We start from the raw sequence: 16158 nt of genomic DNA, 5'->3' as shown, positions 1-16158 counted from the left end.
CTCCCTACTATCGTCAATGGGCTCCGCCGCTGCACCCTCGCGTGCGACCCGCCGCAGGCGGCCTTGCCACGCCAACGCTCCCAACCCCCCGCGAAGAAATGGTTCCGTCCTCAGCCTGTGGAGTGGGATAGCCTCGGGTTGTACCATACAAACAGACGGGGGGGGTATGGTGGGTTGGCAAGACGAGCGGAGAAGGTGACGGTGGGGGACGGGGCGGCCGTTGTGTTCGTATCGCCTCCTCGCTGCCCGCCGCGCTCCTCAACGGGCGCGAGCCGCACGGCTTGGGCAGCCGGGCACTTCCCCCCCCCCGTCAGGTGGTATGGGCCGCCCTGCCAGGCTGTGTCAGGCGGACTGAGCCACGGGACCGGCCGGGCGGGGGGACCAGGAGGCGCCGGGTGAGTGGTCGCGACCCCGGGGCGCGGGGAGCCTGGTCCCTGCTGGGGGCGGGGCACGGGGGGGGCACGTCACTGCGGGCGGTCAGGATCCCCCACACGGGGGGCTGCATCATTGCGGGGGGGGCAGGACCCCCACAGGGGGGTTACGTCACTGCGGGGGGGGCAGGACTCCTCACATGAGGTTACCTCACTGCACGGGGACCCCTCACATGGGGGTCACACCAGTGCAGGGGGAGTCACGTCACTGCTGGGGGGTTGTTTGGGGGGGCATCCATGTTGGGGGGTGACCCCTGTGATGGGGGGTCTGCCCATAGGCCTGCTGGGGGGGGGCAGGGACCCCGCATTGGGCCCTGGGGTACGGGAGGGCCCAGCGAGGGGCAGGGGCTGCTGCCCCCACGGGGGGGGGATTCAATGCGGTCACAGCGGGGGACTTGGGTGCTCGCTCTGTGGGGACAGACGTGCTGGTGCTGGGGGTCACCAGACCCCGCTGTGGGGCTGGCCAGGCCAGTGCTCCTTGGGGGGAGGTCAGGTCCCGGCTCGGCCACAAGCGCTCCCACAGCGGGTCCCAGCTGGGGGAGGCAGGTGCCCCCCTGTCCTGGGGAGAAGCCAGGTGCCAAATGGGCAATTAAGCTGATTTAATCAGGTGTGCTGCAGGGTGGCTGGGGAGTCGCACGGGCTGGGTCAGCCCCGTGCCCTGCACTAAACTGACGGATCCACTTAGTGCGGAGACACATAGCACGGCCAGAAGTATGATTTGTGGCCTTGTAGCTGTGCACGGCCTCAGGAGACAGGAGCCGAGCCGGTCTCCAGGCTTCCCGCTGGGGGAAGAACGGGGCTAGTGGCAAACAGGGCGCAGGGTGTTTCACTCTGTTCCTTATGCTGACATCGCTGTTTCCTTCCTCATTTGCAGGAGGCCTGACGGGCAAGCCAAGCTATCGCAATGAATGCTATCGTTGCCCTTTGTCATTTCTGCGAGCTCCACGGCCCTCGCACCCTGTTTTGCACAGAAGTTTTGCATTCGCCCCTTCCTCAAGGCGCGGGGAATGGAGACAGTCCTGGGCAGAGCGAGCAGGCCGAGGAGGAGGAAGGTGGCATTCAGATGAGCAGTAGGATCCGGTCGCACAGCCCGGCGGAGGGTGCCAGTGCTGACTCCAGCAGTCCTGGGCCAAAGAAGTCAGACATGTGTGAGGTAAATGTGTGCCCGTGTCTGTACACAGTGTGTCCTTGGCTTAGATAAAAGGCATTACAATTGAAGAGGAAAACAAATAGTTCCCACACCCTTTTAAACTGTAATGGGTAACAACTATTTCACCTCCATTGGAAAGAAGCCAGTTTCTAGTTAAAGTATCACAGTTGTTTGCCAGTGCCTTCATAGAGATGTAGAGCAGAAAGTAAGTCCTACACCCAGGTAAAGTAGCGGTGGAAGTGTAGTTAGCAGCACTGATGTTTCTGTGCACGTGCTCTTCTGCTTAAGTCTTCTTGATACCTTTCGTGAGGACTTGTTGCTAGGTGTTGGTTTCTCTCGGGTATCACTGACAGATGTTAAGTCACTGGAGTCGCAGCTACTTCCATCATTAGGTGAATTTGAAGTTGCATACGCAACATAAAATACGTGGCTCTGTGCATGAGTGAAAAGAGCACTGTAGGAAGGATGTTTCAAATGGCAGGATACTAGTTGGGAGACTGTCACAGACTTTCTTTCTGGTTATGGGCAAATCCCTTAGCCCCTGACTCTCTTGGTTCCCATCTATCAAATAAGGATAAGCAAAGGGGATGTAGTGAGGCAGAAAAGGTGGAGAGAAGAGTTCAGGTACTGCAGTAACAGAAGTACCTGGTTACGTTAGGTAGATGGTTGTGTCCTAACTTGGTGGTTTTTTGTGTTCAGGGTTGCCGCTCCCTTGCAGCAGGACACCCTGGATATGTCAGCCACGACAAAGAGACCTCAATCAAATATGTCAGCCACCAGCACCCAAACCATCCACAGCTCTTCAGCATTGTGCGCCAGGCCTGTGTTCGCAGCCTGAGTTGCGAGGTAAGTGATGTGGGAAACAGAAAGAAAATCTGTTCAGGGACTTCTGTGCCTTTTAGCGTAAGGCACTACACTGCTGCTCTCACCCTTGTAACAGATGGGGACGGGGGTAGAAGGGAAAGCAAAACCACTTTGAGCCAGTTATTGGCAGGAATTCTTTTTTTAATTGATCTGGAAAAGAAGAAAGTGTTAGTTTGCGCCTGTTCATGAGACACAAAAAGGCTGTTAGTGATTAAGTTAATTTGCTTTAAGTATTTCTGAACTCTTCTGAATGGATCTTTAACTTTCCTCATTTCGTCTGTATGTGGGAGAACCTCCGTTAACTTGAGTGTTTGTGTCTTCACCTTATGCTCTTCAAACTTATCAAGCTTTGAGAGAGAGGGTTGGGGGGGACATGATGCTGTTTCAGTTAAATGATGTGTTTAAACCAGTCTCTCCCTTCCAGGTCTGCCCAGGACGTGAAGGTCCCATCTTCTTTGGCGATGAACAGCATGGCTTTGTGTTCAGCCACACGTTCTTCATCAAAGACAGCCTGGCTCGTGGCTTTCAGCGCTGGTACAGCATCATTACAATAATGATGGATCGGATCTACCTCATCAACTCCTGGCCTTTTCTGCTGGGAAAAATCCGAGGCATCATTGATGAGCTTCAGGGCAAAGCACTCAAGGTGAATCTGCTCTGGAGAGAATTCTAATAGCAGTGAGTGCAAGAGGGGTGGGCAGAATAGATACATATGCATTGATTTGGAAGAGGAAGCAAAATGCAGGATGTACAGTTGGAGTTGCAGGAGGAGTTTAGGTGGTGCCCATGGGACTCAGACGTACAGAGGGACAGACCCCTGCACAGTATTCTTCTGAACATAGCCTTATATCCCTCAGAAGAGCACGCAGACCTTTCCCATGTCCTCTTTCATTGCCTATAAGCAGAGGTTGTATAGATGTGGAGGAGGACGGAAGTGGCTGTACTACAGGCTCAGCCCTGGATGACTTGTGGGTCACTGTAGTCTGCTGATGTTCAGAACTTGACTGTGCAATTCTGAAATCCCCCTGCGCTCCTTGGGCTTTGGTGGTGGTTGACTACGTCTGTGAGCTTTCTTGAGATTCTTGGGCTTGTTCTTCTCACATCAGGAAGATGTGAGAAGAAGGGTGCTGGTGTCTGCCCATTTGTGGCACCAACATGAGCCATCTCCTGTTGTGCATTGTATGGATCTGCTGATCTTCCTTATGTGAGAAATGAAATAACTTTTAAAGGTCACTACCATTGGCTGGTGAGATTCGGTATCTGAAATAGCACCTCAGAACTGTTTTATTTCTGGATAAACTTTTAAAAGATACTGGAAACTTAGGCTGTCAAGTCCAGCCTTTCAAAAGCTCCTAAACCCCATTAAAAGCCAGGAAGACAAAGGTGCTTTAGAAAATTTTGCCCCCGTTCACTGCAGACATGTAGATATTTCTGCAGCCATTGCTTGCTGTTCACACTTTTTTAGCTTTTCTTCACAATCTGAACAGCTAGGGATGAATTTTGTTTCAAAAACAAAACAACTGAGATTTTGGAAAACAGGATAGCAGGTAGCAACTTGAGAGATGTGCCAGCATGGGTTACTCCATATTCTCAGTCCAAGCCCTCTCTGTAGTAATGTCTTTTTATCCAGCTCTGCATCCCAGGGGAAAATTTTTCAGTTTGTGGATTCTGTAGCTTTGCAGTGAGGAAAATCTTGTGTTCACCTTGTAGGCATGGAATAAAGCATCTTATTGTGTCTGACTTGCTGCCTTTTGCATCTATTTTACCCTCGCTGTTTCTTAACCCAGGTGTTTGAAGCTGAGCAGTACGGGTGCCCGCAGCGTGCCCAGCGGATGAATACAGCTTTCACTCCCTTCCTGCACCAGCGCAATGGCAATGCAGCCCGTTCCCTAACATCACTGACCAATGATGAGAACCTGTGGGCCTGCCTGCATACCTCCTTTGCTTGGTAATGTCCTCTGTCTTCTTAAATCATGGTCTGTTTGTGGATGGGGTGAAGGCATCAAGTTTGTGGGTATTCCAGTAGTGCTGTGGGGCTCTGTCTGTCATCCCTGAACTGGAAAGTACTGTGCATGCTGAAGCAACAGCTTGCTTAGTCCTGTAAAAACAAAGCTTTTCCAGTTATACTACAGCAGTTCTTCTGGCAGGTTCGGGGCAGCACTAACAGGCTATAAAGAAAGGCTGTATCTTCCAGCCTTTTCAGTTTAGAGGAAGGGGCTGTACAAGGCACAAAATAAAGATGGAAGAAGGGAAGATTTGCTCCTCAACCTGCTCAGTTAATAACTGTTGTACTTAGCAGACTAACACTGGCCTGCCCTAATAGCAGGTGATATGTATCATGGGATATACATATCATGCCAAATGGATACTGCTTATTGAGATTTCACAGCGTGCTTCACCAATTCCAAACTCACATGCCAGACTCCCCTAGAAGGATGCTGTGGAGAGTGTCATGACATTGGGGTGGATATAAAATATGTTGCTGAAAGTTAGTACAACCTGCCAACCTCTTTCCAGTGACTTTGGGTAATCCAGTGTGTTGTGAGATACTTTGATATGTTATATGAAATGAGACTGATATTTAAATGGCCTGATTCTGGCTGACAGGAAGATACCATGAACACCAATTTCCTTTCCTTCTCTCCAGGCTTTTGAAAGCTTGTGGCAGCCGCCTAACAGAGAAGCTTCTGGAGGGAGCACCAACAGAGGACACCCTAGTTCAGATGGAAAAACTTGCAGGCAAGTCATCAAGCTATTGGGGAAGGAAGAACATTTCCCAATGCTTTGGATAGCAAAACGCTAGCTCATTTCATCCCACTTCTTGCCTGTGTGATGGTGTGGCATAGCCTGTCCAGTGACCAGCTTCTTCCCACGTGGAAAGAATCTGGTTGGAATGTAGAAGCTCAGGTGTTCCTGTGCACATTTGTTATTCACATATGAGCATATCATTATGATTACTGATCTGCTGGTTTGGGTCTGCAGCACGTCTGACCGGCCAGAAGAGCTTACTGTTTGTAAGAGATGAGGCTGTCCCCTGTCCTGCTCTTTCACACACTTTCTAGAAATATAACACTGATTTTTCCCACAGCAAATTGAGTGATTGGTCCAGGTAGTCTCCAAGGCAGTAGCAGGAACTGTCAAAGGAAGGATACAGAAAGCCCCAAAACACATTTAGTTGTGTAGTGCTCTTTCTGTAGGGTGAAAATTTACTTCCTGACCCTTTGGTGGTTATCTTACAGGACTGTAGCACAGAATGTGATTACATTTATCACTTTAACTTGCATAATAATTACAAATACTATTGTCATGAAAAGATCTACATATTTGCAACCACAGCTAAAAAAAGGGCCATAGTATGTTAAGTGTAAAATGATACTAGAAAACGTACAGAAGCTGAGATCTTAGTATTTGCTGAGTTTGGAGGAAAGCGGGGAGTGGGGAAAGTGGCTTTCATGACAAATGTCTTTTGTTACAGATCTGAAAGAAGAGTCAGAAGGCTGGGATGGCTCAGAGGGAGAAGAGGAGAAGTCCTCTACTCAGCCAGATGGGGTAGAAGGGCGGGAGCTATCCAAGTGCTCCACTGACATGTCTTTGATGTCAGATTGCAGCAACTGGAACACTCCTAGAAGGCTGTCAGTCTTCCGATCCCTCAGGCACATGAGACAGGTAGGAAAAGAGAACCAGAGCCTTTAGCAAGGTGCTCACTGACATAAGAATTCATAGAATCAGAGAAAAGTAGGCCTGGAAGGGACTTAAGGTGGTCATCTCATCTTGCTCATGGCATGGTCATTCCTATCTAAATCGTCCCAGACAAGTAATTATCTAACCTATTTTTTAAAAAACTTTGCAACCTACTTGTACAACTGCCAGACACAATGTCCAAAGAAACGAAAAGCACCCTAACTTGCCATAGGTAGAGTAGGGGAATAAAGACGCTGCTAGTGAGCTGCCACTGCGAGAACAGGGAGTAGTCATTAAAATATACTCGAGGAATTCAAGGAAGAAGAGACTGCAGAGGAAAGCAAAAAGACCTACGGTCCATTCAGTATGACCATAAGGTAAAATTCCTTCTTGATCCCAAACACAGTGATCAGTCTGACCCTGACTAAAAGAGCAAAACTCTCTACCGAGGAACCTCTGAATTTTTTTAGTTTTAGAAGCAAGCCAAGGATTCAGTGAATAAATCTTGAAACTGACCTAATCTCTCTTGTGTTAAAATTTGAATTGGGTCATAGCAGACTGGCAAGGAAGCATTTACTGCTGCTTGTGTTGTCCTTGTTTGGGGAACGTTCTTTCATCTGGCATCTCATCAGCACTAAAAACTTAAACTGGTGATGACGGACACAGTTTAAAGAGTAGAAAAGCTAGTGGATTTTTATTATTTGATTGGCAGCATGACAATCAATATGCCTTGAATGGGCTAAAATTGTGAAATAAAGTAGTCAAATATCCAAATAAGGTTTGGTTTGATTTGTTTCAGGTCCTCGGGGCATCTGCATTCCGCATGCTGGCTTGGCATGTTCTTATGGGGAACCAGGTCATCTGGAAAGCACGAGATGCCGATCTCGTCCAGTCTGCCTTTGACGTGCTGCGGGTATGAACTTGTTTCTTTATCTGCCTGCTGTGACTTCCTGCATATTTCTTTAATAGTTCAGACCCTTGAAGCAGCCTAGCTTTGGAATACAATCTAGGGAGGAATGTGCTCCGACTTCTTTTGCATTGTTTAAAACACGCGATTCTGTTTTGCTGTAGTACTATTACATTAACAAACAAATGAGTCTAACTTATGTGGGGACTAAAATAATCGGTGTTTTGCTACATCATAACAAACCATCAGGAAGAGGGCAGAGCTTTTTCAAATAATCAGGCTTTTTTGGAATAGTGGAGCAAGTATCACCAGGTAGAACTAGTGAAAGGGGAGGATGGTTTCAGACACCAGTTCTGTCAAGCCAGGAGTTTCCAGGATCACTTTCACTCAGGGCTTTGCATTGCAGCAAGCTTGGCCACAACCAAGAAGGGTTGGAGATTTGTTCCCTCTTCTATAGTCTAGTGTGCACTGACCACAGGCAGCCTAGCTGAGCTATTTCTGTCCCCCAGAATTGGCTGATTCTTGATTGATAGTACTCCCAGCCCAGCAAGCATGGGAAATATGGGAAAAACTTGGACCTGAAATTATATCCACAACTGCTTAGCTCTTCTGCATCTCTCAGTGTGTTTTCTTCCTTCTGCAGACCATGTTGCCTGTGGGCTGCATTCGGATTATCCTGTACAGTGACCAGTATGAGGAGGCGTATCGGTGTAACTTCCTGGGGCTTGGCCCACATGTGCAAATCCCACCACACATACTCTCATCTGGTAAGAACTGGTTCTGCTCACCACTGTCCATATTATAGGGAACAAATCAGTCCAGCAACACTTGCTCAGCCAAAACTAGTGCCCCTTTCTGCTGGTTTCCCATAAGTCTTTTCTAGCCTGTTGCTGAAGGACATGGCATGTTCTCTTAGGTCTTTTAAAAATTTTATTCCTAATCATTGCCTTCAGTTCACTATTGAGCCAGGATGGGCATTTAACTAAATTCGCCCTCCTTCTGTTTAGGGAATCACGGGCCTTGGGGAAAGGAAGGGTCGATTTATCAACTTCTCTTAGACTTTCTCATTTTCAGTCACCTTAGTTTGTTCTAATACTTCCTCTAGAAACAAGTTCATTGAAATCTCCCTCAGCTTTGGAAAAGTTGCCCCATGGAAGCAAAGCACACACATGTGGTGTATGGCTTATTGCCTATTTTCATCCCTCTAGAATTTGCTGTCCTTGTGGAAGTTCGCACTGCCACCCGGTCCAGCCTCTACCCTGTTCTGTTTGACGATGAGCAGTCCCTCAGCAAGTATGAGTTTGTGGTCACCAGTGGGAGTCCTGTTGCAGCAGATCGAGGTGGGTGCTTTGGAAACAGGGTTATGGCGCCATTTGCCACTGGGATCAAAGTAAAGTCTCAGTCTTCAGCTGTTATCACATTTTCCCTTAGAGTCTGGCAGTAAGGGTTTACTCCTGATTTCTGGCTTTTTAGGAAATTTATAGAGAAGGTAAGGTCAGTTTGGCACTGTTCTTAAATACAAAGCTTGGTATTTATTAGTTATGAGTCATTTCACCGACCTGCTTTCAGTTGTAGAGGATTTGCTCTGCTAGATCAGCAGATCTTGATACTCTTCAGACAAGAGGTAAATCTCTGTTAACAAATCTGACTAGTCATGAAGGAGCCTGTGTAAGGAGACACTTCCCTGACCCTGTGGTGAACACTGTGCCATGAAATATGTCATTCTCCTTATCTTGCGCAAATTGAGTCTAGTCTAACCAGACAGATAACGATCATAAAATGATCCAGCCCCATATGTAACACTGACCTGCAGCTATGAACAGCATGGGGTAAGTTTAAGTTCTACCTGGTAAATTTTTTACCCTCTTATACTCCCATAACTCTTGAGAGCAAGCTTTATATAGATGAACTGTGTTCACTGACTCTTAAGAGGGAACAGATGGCTGACCTTCATCTCCACTCACCATGTCTTGATGTAGGCAGGGATAAGAGACTAGCCAGAATGTTAACAGTACTGCACAAGAGGGTCTTTGTGTAGTTCAGAAGCTACCACTGCTCATCAAGTATGGTTGTAGGATCCTGCAGCCAAGCACGTCTTACAAGAACATCCCTCAACATCGTTTTCCTTCAGTGAAAGTTAAGGGGCCAGCCAAGGGCTTCACTAGCCGTCTGAAAACTCTACTGTTGCTGTTACTGTTCAGTGCAGACGGAGACTACAGCTACTGCCGTGCACGAGATTAGAGTAATGGTGAAAAGCGAGTACAAATGACTACCTTTGAATTAGGATTAATGGGAAAAGAAATGTGATCTGTGCACAATAGTCTGTACCCATGTGTCTTGCCTATTGAACTTCTAAACAAATACAGACACCGCCTCTTTACTGCTGATGAATGCACTGAAGGTGGCTATGGGTAGCTCTAGTGTCCTTTTTCTCTTCTCTGTTCCTACAGTTGGCCCCACCATTTTGAACAAGATTGAAGCAGCTCTGACCAACCAGAACCTCTCTGTCGATGTTGTAGACCAGTGCCTCGTCTGCCTGAAAGAGGAGTGGATGAAGTAAGAGGCAGATTTTTGCTTTCAGCGAAAAGGCTTCAGGCATTTCAAAAGTCTTGAAGGAACTGGCCTGAAACAGTCTTGACCTCCAGTCTTGGGCTAACCAAGCTGGATATTCTTCCCTTCACAGATAATGGATTTAACCAGTTGAATTTTGGCTTTAGGTTTTTCCTCCAGGGAGCAGCATGCACATGTGCTCCAGAGAGCACAAGGAGGCCAAACACTAACCCCTTTGTAGAATTGGGCAAGTCTTAACCTTTGCACCTCCATTTTTCCATTGACAGTCTTTATCTGTCTCACAAATAAGGAGGATTAGGTGTATTTGTATTTTCAGAGCAATTTGCCAGTGTACATTGGGTTATTAAGGCACAATGTATTCTACCTCAGGTAAGCGGGCCAAACATCCTAGTGCCATCTTGAGCTACTATATCACAAAATAATAAGTGGTTAGCCCTAGTAAGTGAATTCACTCACAGACTGTTGCTGTTTTAGCATTATTATCTGACGGCTAGAATGGAGACGAACATGCATGACATAGGAACATGAAGGAAGACTAACATGGAAAATTTAGAACAATGAACTATTTATAGAATCATAGAAAAAGTAGGGCTGGGGTGGACCTCAGGAGGTCATCAAGCCGTAACCCTCGTGTTCAAGGCAGGATCTAAACCAGGGGCAGGCAGTTACTTCGGGTGGAGGGCTGCTTACTGAGTTTTGGCAAACTCTTGCCGCATTTCCCTTTCTGGCGCAGGGAAGCAGGAACAGCCCCATGGTCCCAGGCTAGAAGCCTCTGCTAGGCAGGGATTTCTGGTTGGGGGGGAAAGGCTGGGCAGACCTTGCTGCTGGGTCCTGCCACTAGCTTCCTTTGGGTCCTACTGCCCCAGGCTCCTGTCATCTTTGATAGGCAGCTAGGAGCAAATAAATATTAATTTTCTAATTTTTTAGGGGCCCTGCGTGCCAGATCCAGCCCCCAGGCCATATTTTGCCCACCCCTGAAACCATCTGAGTCTAGTGTTTATCTAACCTGTTCTTAAACCTGTACAAACAACCCTTTGGTACAGTGCTCCAAACCAACTGTCTCTACAGTCCAGGGCAGCTTGACCATAGGGTAAAACTCCTTCTTGACCCCAGATGTGGTGATTTGGTTCAATCCTGTGTGGAAAAGCAAGACCCTATAGCCACAGGTTTGTTTATCCCTAGCAGGAGCCTCGGCATACTCCAGTCAAAGTTCACAGCCCTGGCTGCTGCCAATATGCAATACTCCTGCTTGGGAGGAACCCAGCCCTGACATATGTAGCAAAAGGAGGGAAAGAATGCCTTCTGGAGCCTATCATCAGTGCTGGCCATACCTAGTACTAAGATCTGGCTGGGGTTAGGAGAAAAATAGACATAAAGCACAAGAGCAAATTATTTAGAGTGTGTCCTTTATTAGTATTTTGTTGCACACAACAGGGAATTGGGCACCCCAGGGGAACCTGCAGTGCTGCCTGTTCCTGTATCTCAAATCGTGCTTGCACTAAGTTGTCACTGTTGCAACTCAACTGACAGGTTTCTTGTTTCTGTAGTAAAGTGAAGGTCCTCTTCAAGTTCACCAAAGTGGACAGCCGGCCCAAGGAGGACACCCAAAAACTGCTGAGCATTCTGGGAGCTGCTGAGGAGGACAACGTCAAGCTTCTGAAATTCTGGATGACTGGCCTGAGCAAGACGTACAAGTCGCACTTGATGTCAACAGTCCGCAGCCCAACTTCTTCAGAATCTCGGAACTAAACTAGGATCACCCAGACTCAATGGCTGCTTTCAAATCCTTGGAGGTAGTCCATGGAACTGAGTCTCCACCATGTGCAGCCAGTGGATTGTAAAACGTTACCAAATTTCTTATTGCCTCAGACTAACACAGACAGTTTATCCTCTGCATGTCTGCAAGACTGGACTTGAGTGCATGCAACTGGGACTGCTTGCAAGTAATGTAATCAAGATGTTTTACTAGGACTATTTATAAGAGATACTGGTTTTGTAGGACTTCGTGTAAGCCCCATTTCTCACTTCATCACAAACCACAGCATTTCATGATGCAAAGTCACGTTCCAGATCAGGAGCGAGCAGCTCCAGAACAGTCTGCTATGAATAAGCAGCTTTAACTCTGCATGGGAGTTAAACAGTAGATTCCATTCTCAAACTCCACTGTCAGCCTAGCTTTATCAGGAGACCTAAGTCCAGGAGTTAGCAAAGAACAGAATAAGCTGGTCAGTCCCCCCAGTACCAACATCAGATTCCATGGGATGACAGGACTCCTGAAACTGGATTTTATTAGAAGTAGCCCTGGGTGTTGCCATAAAAAAGCAGCTTGATAGCTAGAACTCCATATACAGAGTATTTTATCTGACCTCTCTCAAACCAGCATAACATCTTTAGATTAAGGTGTGAGGAAGCAAAAAACAAACCTAGACAGGCATTTGACTTTGAACACTACATCTTAGGCAGAGGTAGTAAGTGCAGCTGTATTACTTTCTGAAGGGATTTGGCATACTTGATTTGACACATGCTACAGCAGACAGTATTTAGAGTGTTCTGTTTGATTGCAGATGTTCCAACTTACTTTATATCCTAACTTCAGAACGACGCTTCAGATTTGCTTCCAGAGATCTTCACTTGGGATCAGAACCGCAAACAATAAGAAACAGTAACAGTTCTCCAACCAGCACAAAGAAGAGTATTACTCATACATTTTGAGATACTAACCTTGGATCTTAGTACGGTCCTTGTTATAAGGCAGCGTTTCCCAACCGGTGTGCCGTGGCGCACTGGTGTGCTGTCAGATGCATCCAGGTGTGCCGCAGAATCATGGGGGGCAAGGCTACAGCCAGTGCTGCTAATGCCGCCACTGCGCCCCAGCCGATTACCCTCCCTGCCCCCCCATTTGGCCGGTGCGCTGTGGAACCGAAAAAGCCAGGTAAGTGCTGTGGGACAGAAAAGGTTGGGAAACACTGTTATAAGGAATGACCGTTTCTAAATGGGGAAATCATTTTATTTTGTATTGCTATGACTAGAAATTTTTAAGATGGCATGGGAGGACTTGACTGCACTGACCTGCTGTGTTTGTATTTTTAACAAGATGAGCACAAAGGGAATGGTAAAACTTAAATGAAAAGAAGCTGCAGATAAGATACACAGGGAGCTTTTTGCTCCTAACTTCTGTAAAAAAGACAAAGCATTAAACCTTGATACGAGCTATTTTTGTAAAATGGAGAAAGTCTGGTTTGTCTCACTTTTAGCACTGCCTGGACAGAACAATTGAACTGTTCAGACCCCTGCTGTGCTGTTGGCCAGGGTTTCAGCTACCGAGTCCAAAAGGACTTCTTTATGTTACTTTCTTCTCATGGTTTCACATAAGCAAGCAGCGGGTTATTTTCAGGTGGTTTTAGTCACAAACTAAGGAAGTACTGGTTGGTTGAACAGACTGTAAGGTAGATAGAAAAGTAGCTGGATCATTGGGCTCAGAAAGTAGTAATCAATGGTTCTGTGCCTAGTTGGCAGCTGGTATTAAGTGGCATGCCCCTGGGTTTGGTCCTGGGGCTGGTTTTGTTCAATGTCTTAATCAATGACCTTGAAGATGGGATTGCGTGCACCCTCAGCAAGTTTGCAGATGACACCAAGATGGCGGTGGAGGGTAGTAGATATGCTGGAATGTAAGGCTAGGATTCAGAAAGACCTAGACCAGGGCTCAAAAACACCCGGGACCTCAACTTGTAAAATGTTGGTGTGCCAGGCACAGATGGTAGGGGATCCACAAGGGGCCCAATACTTGTTGCAGTGCATCTCCAGCCCAAGGCACGCATACCGAGTAAAATGCCTTTGAGTGCTATACTCTGGCACCCATGCCAAAGGTTGCCTATCCCTGACCTAGACCAGTTGGGAGGACTGACCAAAAGAAATCTCATGAGGTTCAATGAGGACAAGTGCAAAGTCCTTCATTTAGGATGGAACAATCCCAGGCACCGGTTGGGGGCTGTCTCGCTAAGCAGCAGCTCTGCAGAAAAGGACCTGGGGTTACAATAAGCTGAGTATGAGTCAGTGTACCCTTGCTGCCAAGAAGGCTAATGGCATATTGGGCTGCATTAGTAGGAGCGTTGCCAGCAGGGCGAGGGAAGTGATTCGTCCCCTCTATTTGGCACTGGTGAGGCCACTTCTGGAGTCCTGTGTCTAGTTCTGGCCCTGCCACTGCAGACAGGATGTGGACAAATAGAGACCAGCAGAAGGCAACAAAAATAGGGGGCTGGGGCACACGACTTGTGAGGAAAGGGTGAGGGAACTGGGTTTATTTAGTCTGCAGCAGAGAAGATAGAGGGGACTGAACAGCAGGCTCCAACTCCCTGCAGGGGGTTACAAAGAGGCTGGAGCTGGGCTGGTCTCAGTGGGGGCAGATGACAGAACAAGGAACAACAGTCTCCAGTTGCAGCAAGGGAAATTTAGGCTGGATATTGGGAAAACTCTCTCATGAGGGTAGTAAAGCACTGGAATAGGCGCCCCAGAAAGATTGTGGACTCTCCATCCCTGGAGATTTTTAAGGCCAGGGTAGACAAAGCCTTGGCTGGGATGAGACAATGGGGGCTGGACTAGACGTGACCTGTGGAGGTCCCTTCCAACCCTCATTTTCTATGATTCTAACTACAGACACTTCACAGCCATCACAAACCCCATACCAGGGAGCTTAGTAACAAACTAAGGCTTTATGCTGTTTCACAAACTAACCAGCTTGTTTAGTTTCAAGTCTCTCAATCAAGCAGAAACTATAAATGTTTTTTGACTGCATGGAAGCCTGACATATGCTATCCTGATGGAAGGGGAAATAACCCGCATGTAGCATAAACACCCCACTTCCCAGCCAATGGTAAGTAATTTGGAAAGACCTTGGGAATAGGGCTCTAACAGTGGAGGGCAGGTCAAAAAGTGATGAGTAATTAGGAGAGAGAAAAACCTAGAGCAATGAAACCATTTCCAGTATCTTCTAGGTGCTCTCAGAATTAGGGTGATTGACTCATTCTCTATGAAAATAAGACTTATTTACAAACTTTTCCAGCCTGTCAAGCCCAGAGAAGTGTTCCTGTGACTACAGAAGCTGTTGTGCCCAGAGGACTGAAATTCTAGGATGTCCTTTAATGTTTTCCCCTCTGTAATCATACTTCTTAGTCAGGAAAACATAGCTCTGAATTAAACCACTATGTAACAGCAAACTGCTCTTTATACACTTAAAAGGATGCTGCTCTTCAGGGCCAAAATACTGGCTTAAGGAGAGAGGGGATTTATTTTAACTCTAACATTTTTGAGTGCTCTTCAAAAGATCAAACCTGTAAGTACCCCTACAGTTACGATCTAGTGCATCTAACCTGCCACTCATGGCCATTCCTACACATTGAAACTATACAACAGGAACAAAATTATCTTCCAGGAAACATTTCAGGATCTCAAGGAGCAATTACAAATGAAAGCACAAATCGGAGTGTTTGTAACCCAGTGTACTTTGTTCCTGGAAGTTTCTTGGGTGCACACAGCGCTGTTTGGTATAAAGAGATGCAAGATCTACAAGCAGCATTTTCCTGACTGGCTGATCTCGCTCTTCCCTTGCCCCTGAGACTAAAATTGAACTACTGGCCCAGTTGCTTATCAAAAGGCACAACATTGTTGGAGATGGCATCTTAAAAAGACAAGAACTTCATTTGTGAAGAAAATTCTGTAAGCTCCAATGGAAAGGTGGTGAAACCACTCATTGACCAGTCTTGTACAGACACCCTTTCATCATCAGGCGTTTCATTATTGAATGCATTCAGATGAGCAAACATCAAGCAGCACACAGCCGGGGCTCATTTATAATTAGAGCACAGCTTTAACACACCAGGAGTAAAGAGGGAGGAGAAGCCAATATCCATGCATGAAGCAGCTGTGAAAACAAGTGGGTGTATTCCTCTGTCAAGAGGGATGCATTTAAAGAAAGAGATCCCTGAATTAGTCAGGTGGACAGAGCCCTGCAGCTCTAGGAGCACAGCCACGAGTACAGATCTCACCATCAGCTGCCTCTGGAACATGCACACGATTCTTAGCTTGCACTGACTCACTGACAGGGAAGGTCTGCAGCATCAGCAGATGTTTTTTGCCATTCCTTCCCCCTCTAGCCATGTTCTCTAGCAGGGCCAAGATTTTGAAGTAGGACAGCTTTCTTCAGCCCAACCTGATTTCCTTTTGCATGGCTGAACGATGACACGCACAAAGAGTACGTGCAGGGCAAATGTTTCTACCGAGGCAGCGAAAGGCACCGGTAGTCCCCCTCCCAATATGTTGCCTGTGCTGCATTCACAACAACAGCGCTTTATTTCCATGCTTGCTCTAGAAACCCGGGCCCCAACAGAGCGCAGTGTAACTGGTTAACTGAGGCAGAGCAGATTTCCACCTTTTCTTTGGGTGGAGCGGTCGGGTTACCATCTGTTTGAATCTATTCCAGGAGATTTCCAGAATGCCAACGGGCTCACGCGCTTGCATATATCAGTTATGGATTACCGAGCATCGACTTCACATCAGGA

At 47.1% G+C, this 16158-nt stretch overlaps 1 protein-coding gene across 1 annotated transcript; it reads left to right on the top strand.

The window, feature by feature from the left end:
• Nucleotides 1-214: 214 nt before the first annotated feature.
• On the top strand, nt 215-12828 carry FLCN (folliculin). Its single transcript, XM_014604337.3, has 12 exons — nt 215-395; nt 1306-1584; nt 2281-2427; nt 2870-3091; nt 4233-4393; nt 5093-5184; nt 5921-6111; nt 6926-7039; nt 7677-7800; nt 8242-8373; nt 9484-9589; nt 11152-12828. Exons 2-12 carry the CDS (start codon nt 1336-1338, stop codon nt 11351-11353), a joined length of 1740 nt encoding a protein of 579 aa, XP_014459823.1. The 5' UTR covers nt 215-395; nt 1306-1335; the 3' UTR covers nt 11354-12828.
• The last annotated feature ends 3330 nt before the right edge of the window (nt 12829-16158 follow it).

This window comes from Alligator mississippiensis, chromosome 13, assembly GCF_030867095.1.
Source record: "Alligator mississippiensis isolate rAllMis1 chromosome 13, rAllMis1, whole genome shotgun sequence".
Lineage (NCBI taxonomy): Eukaryota > Metazoa > Chordata > Crocodylia > Alligatoridae > Alligator > Alligator mississippiensis.
Note: the sequence above shows the minus strand (reverse complement) of the source record. Positions and strands in the feature narration are given on the sequence as shown.

Bases quoted from the DNA above. Each gene is read 5' to 3' on its own strand.
- FLCN (XM_014604337.3), top strand. From the start codon at position 1,336: ATGAATGCTATCGTTGCCCTTTGTCATTTCTGCGAGCTCCACGGCCCT. The intron at 1,585-2,280 runs GTAAATGTGTGC...TTTTGTGTTCAG, and splicing joins AGAAGTCAGACATGTGTGAG to GGTTGCCGCTCCCTTGCAGC. The intron at 5,185-5,920 runs GCAAGTCATCAA...CTTTTGTTACAG, and splicing joins TCAGATGGAAAAACTTGCAG to ATCTGAAAGAAGAGTCAGAA.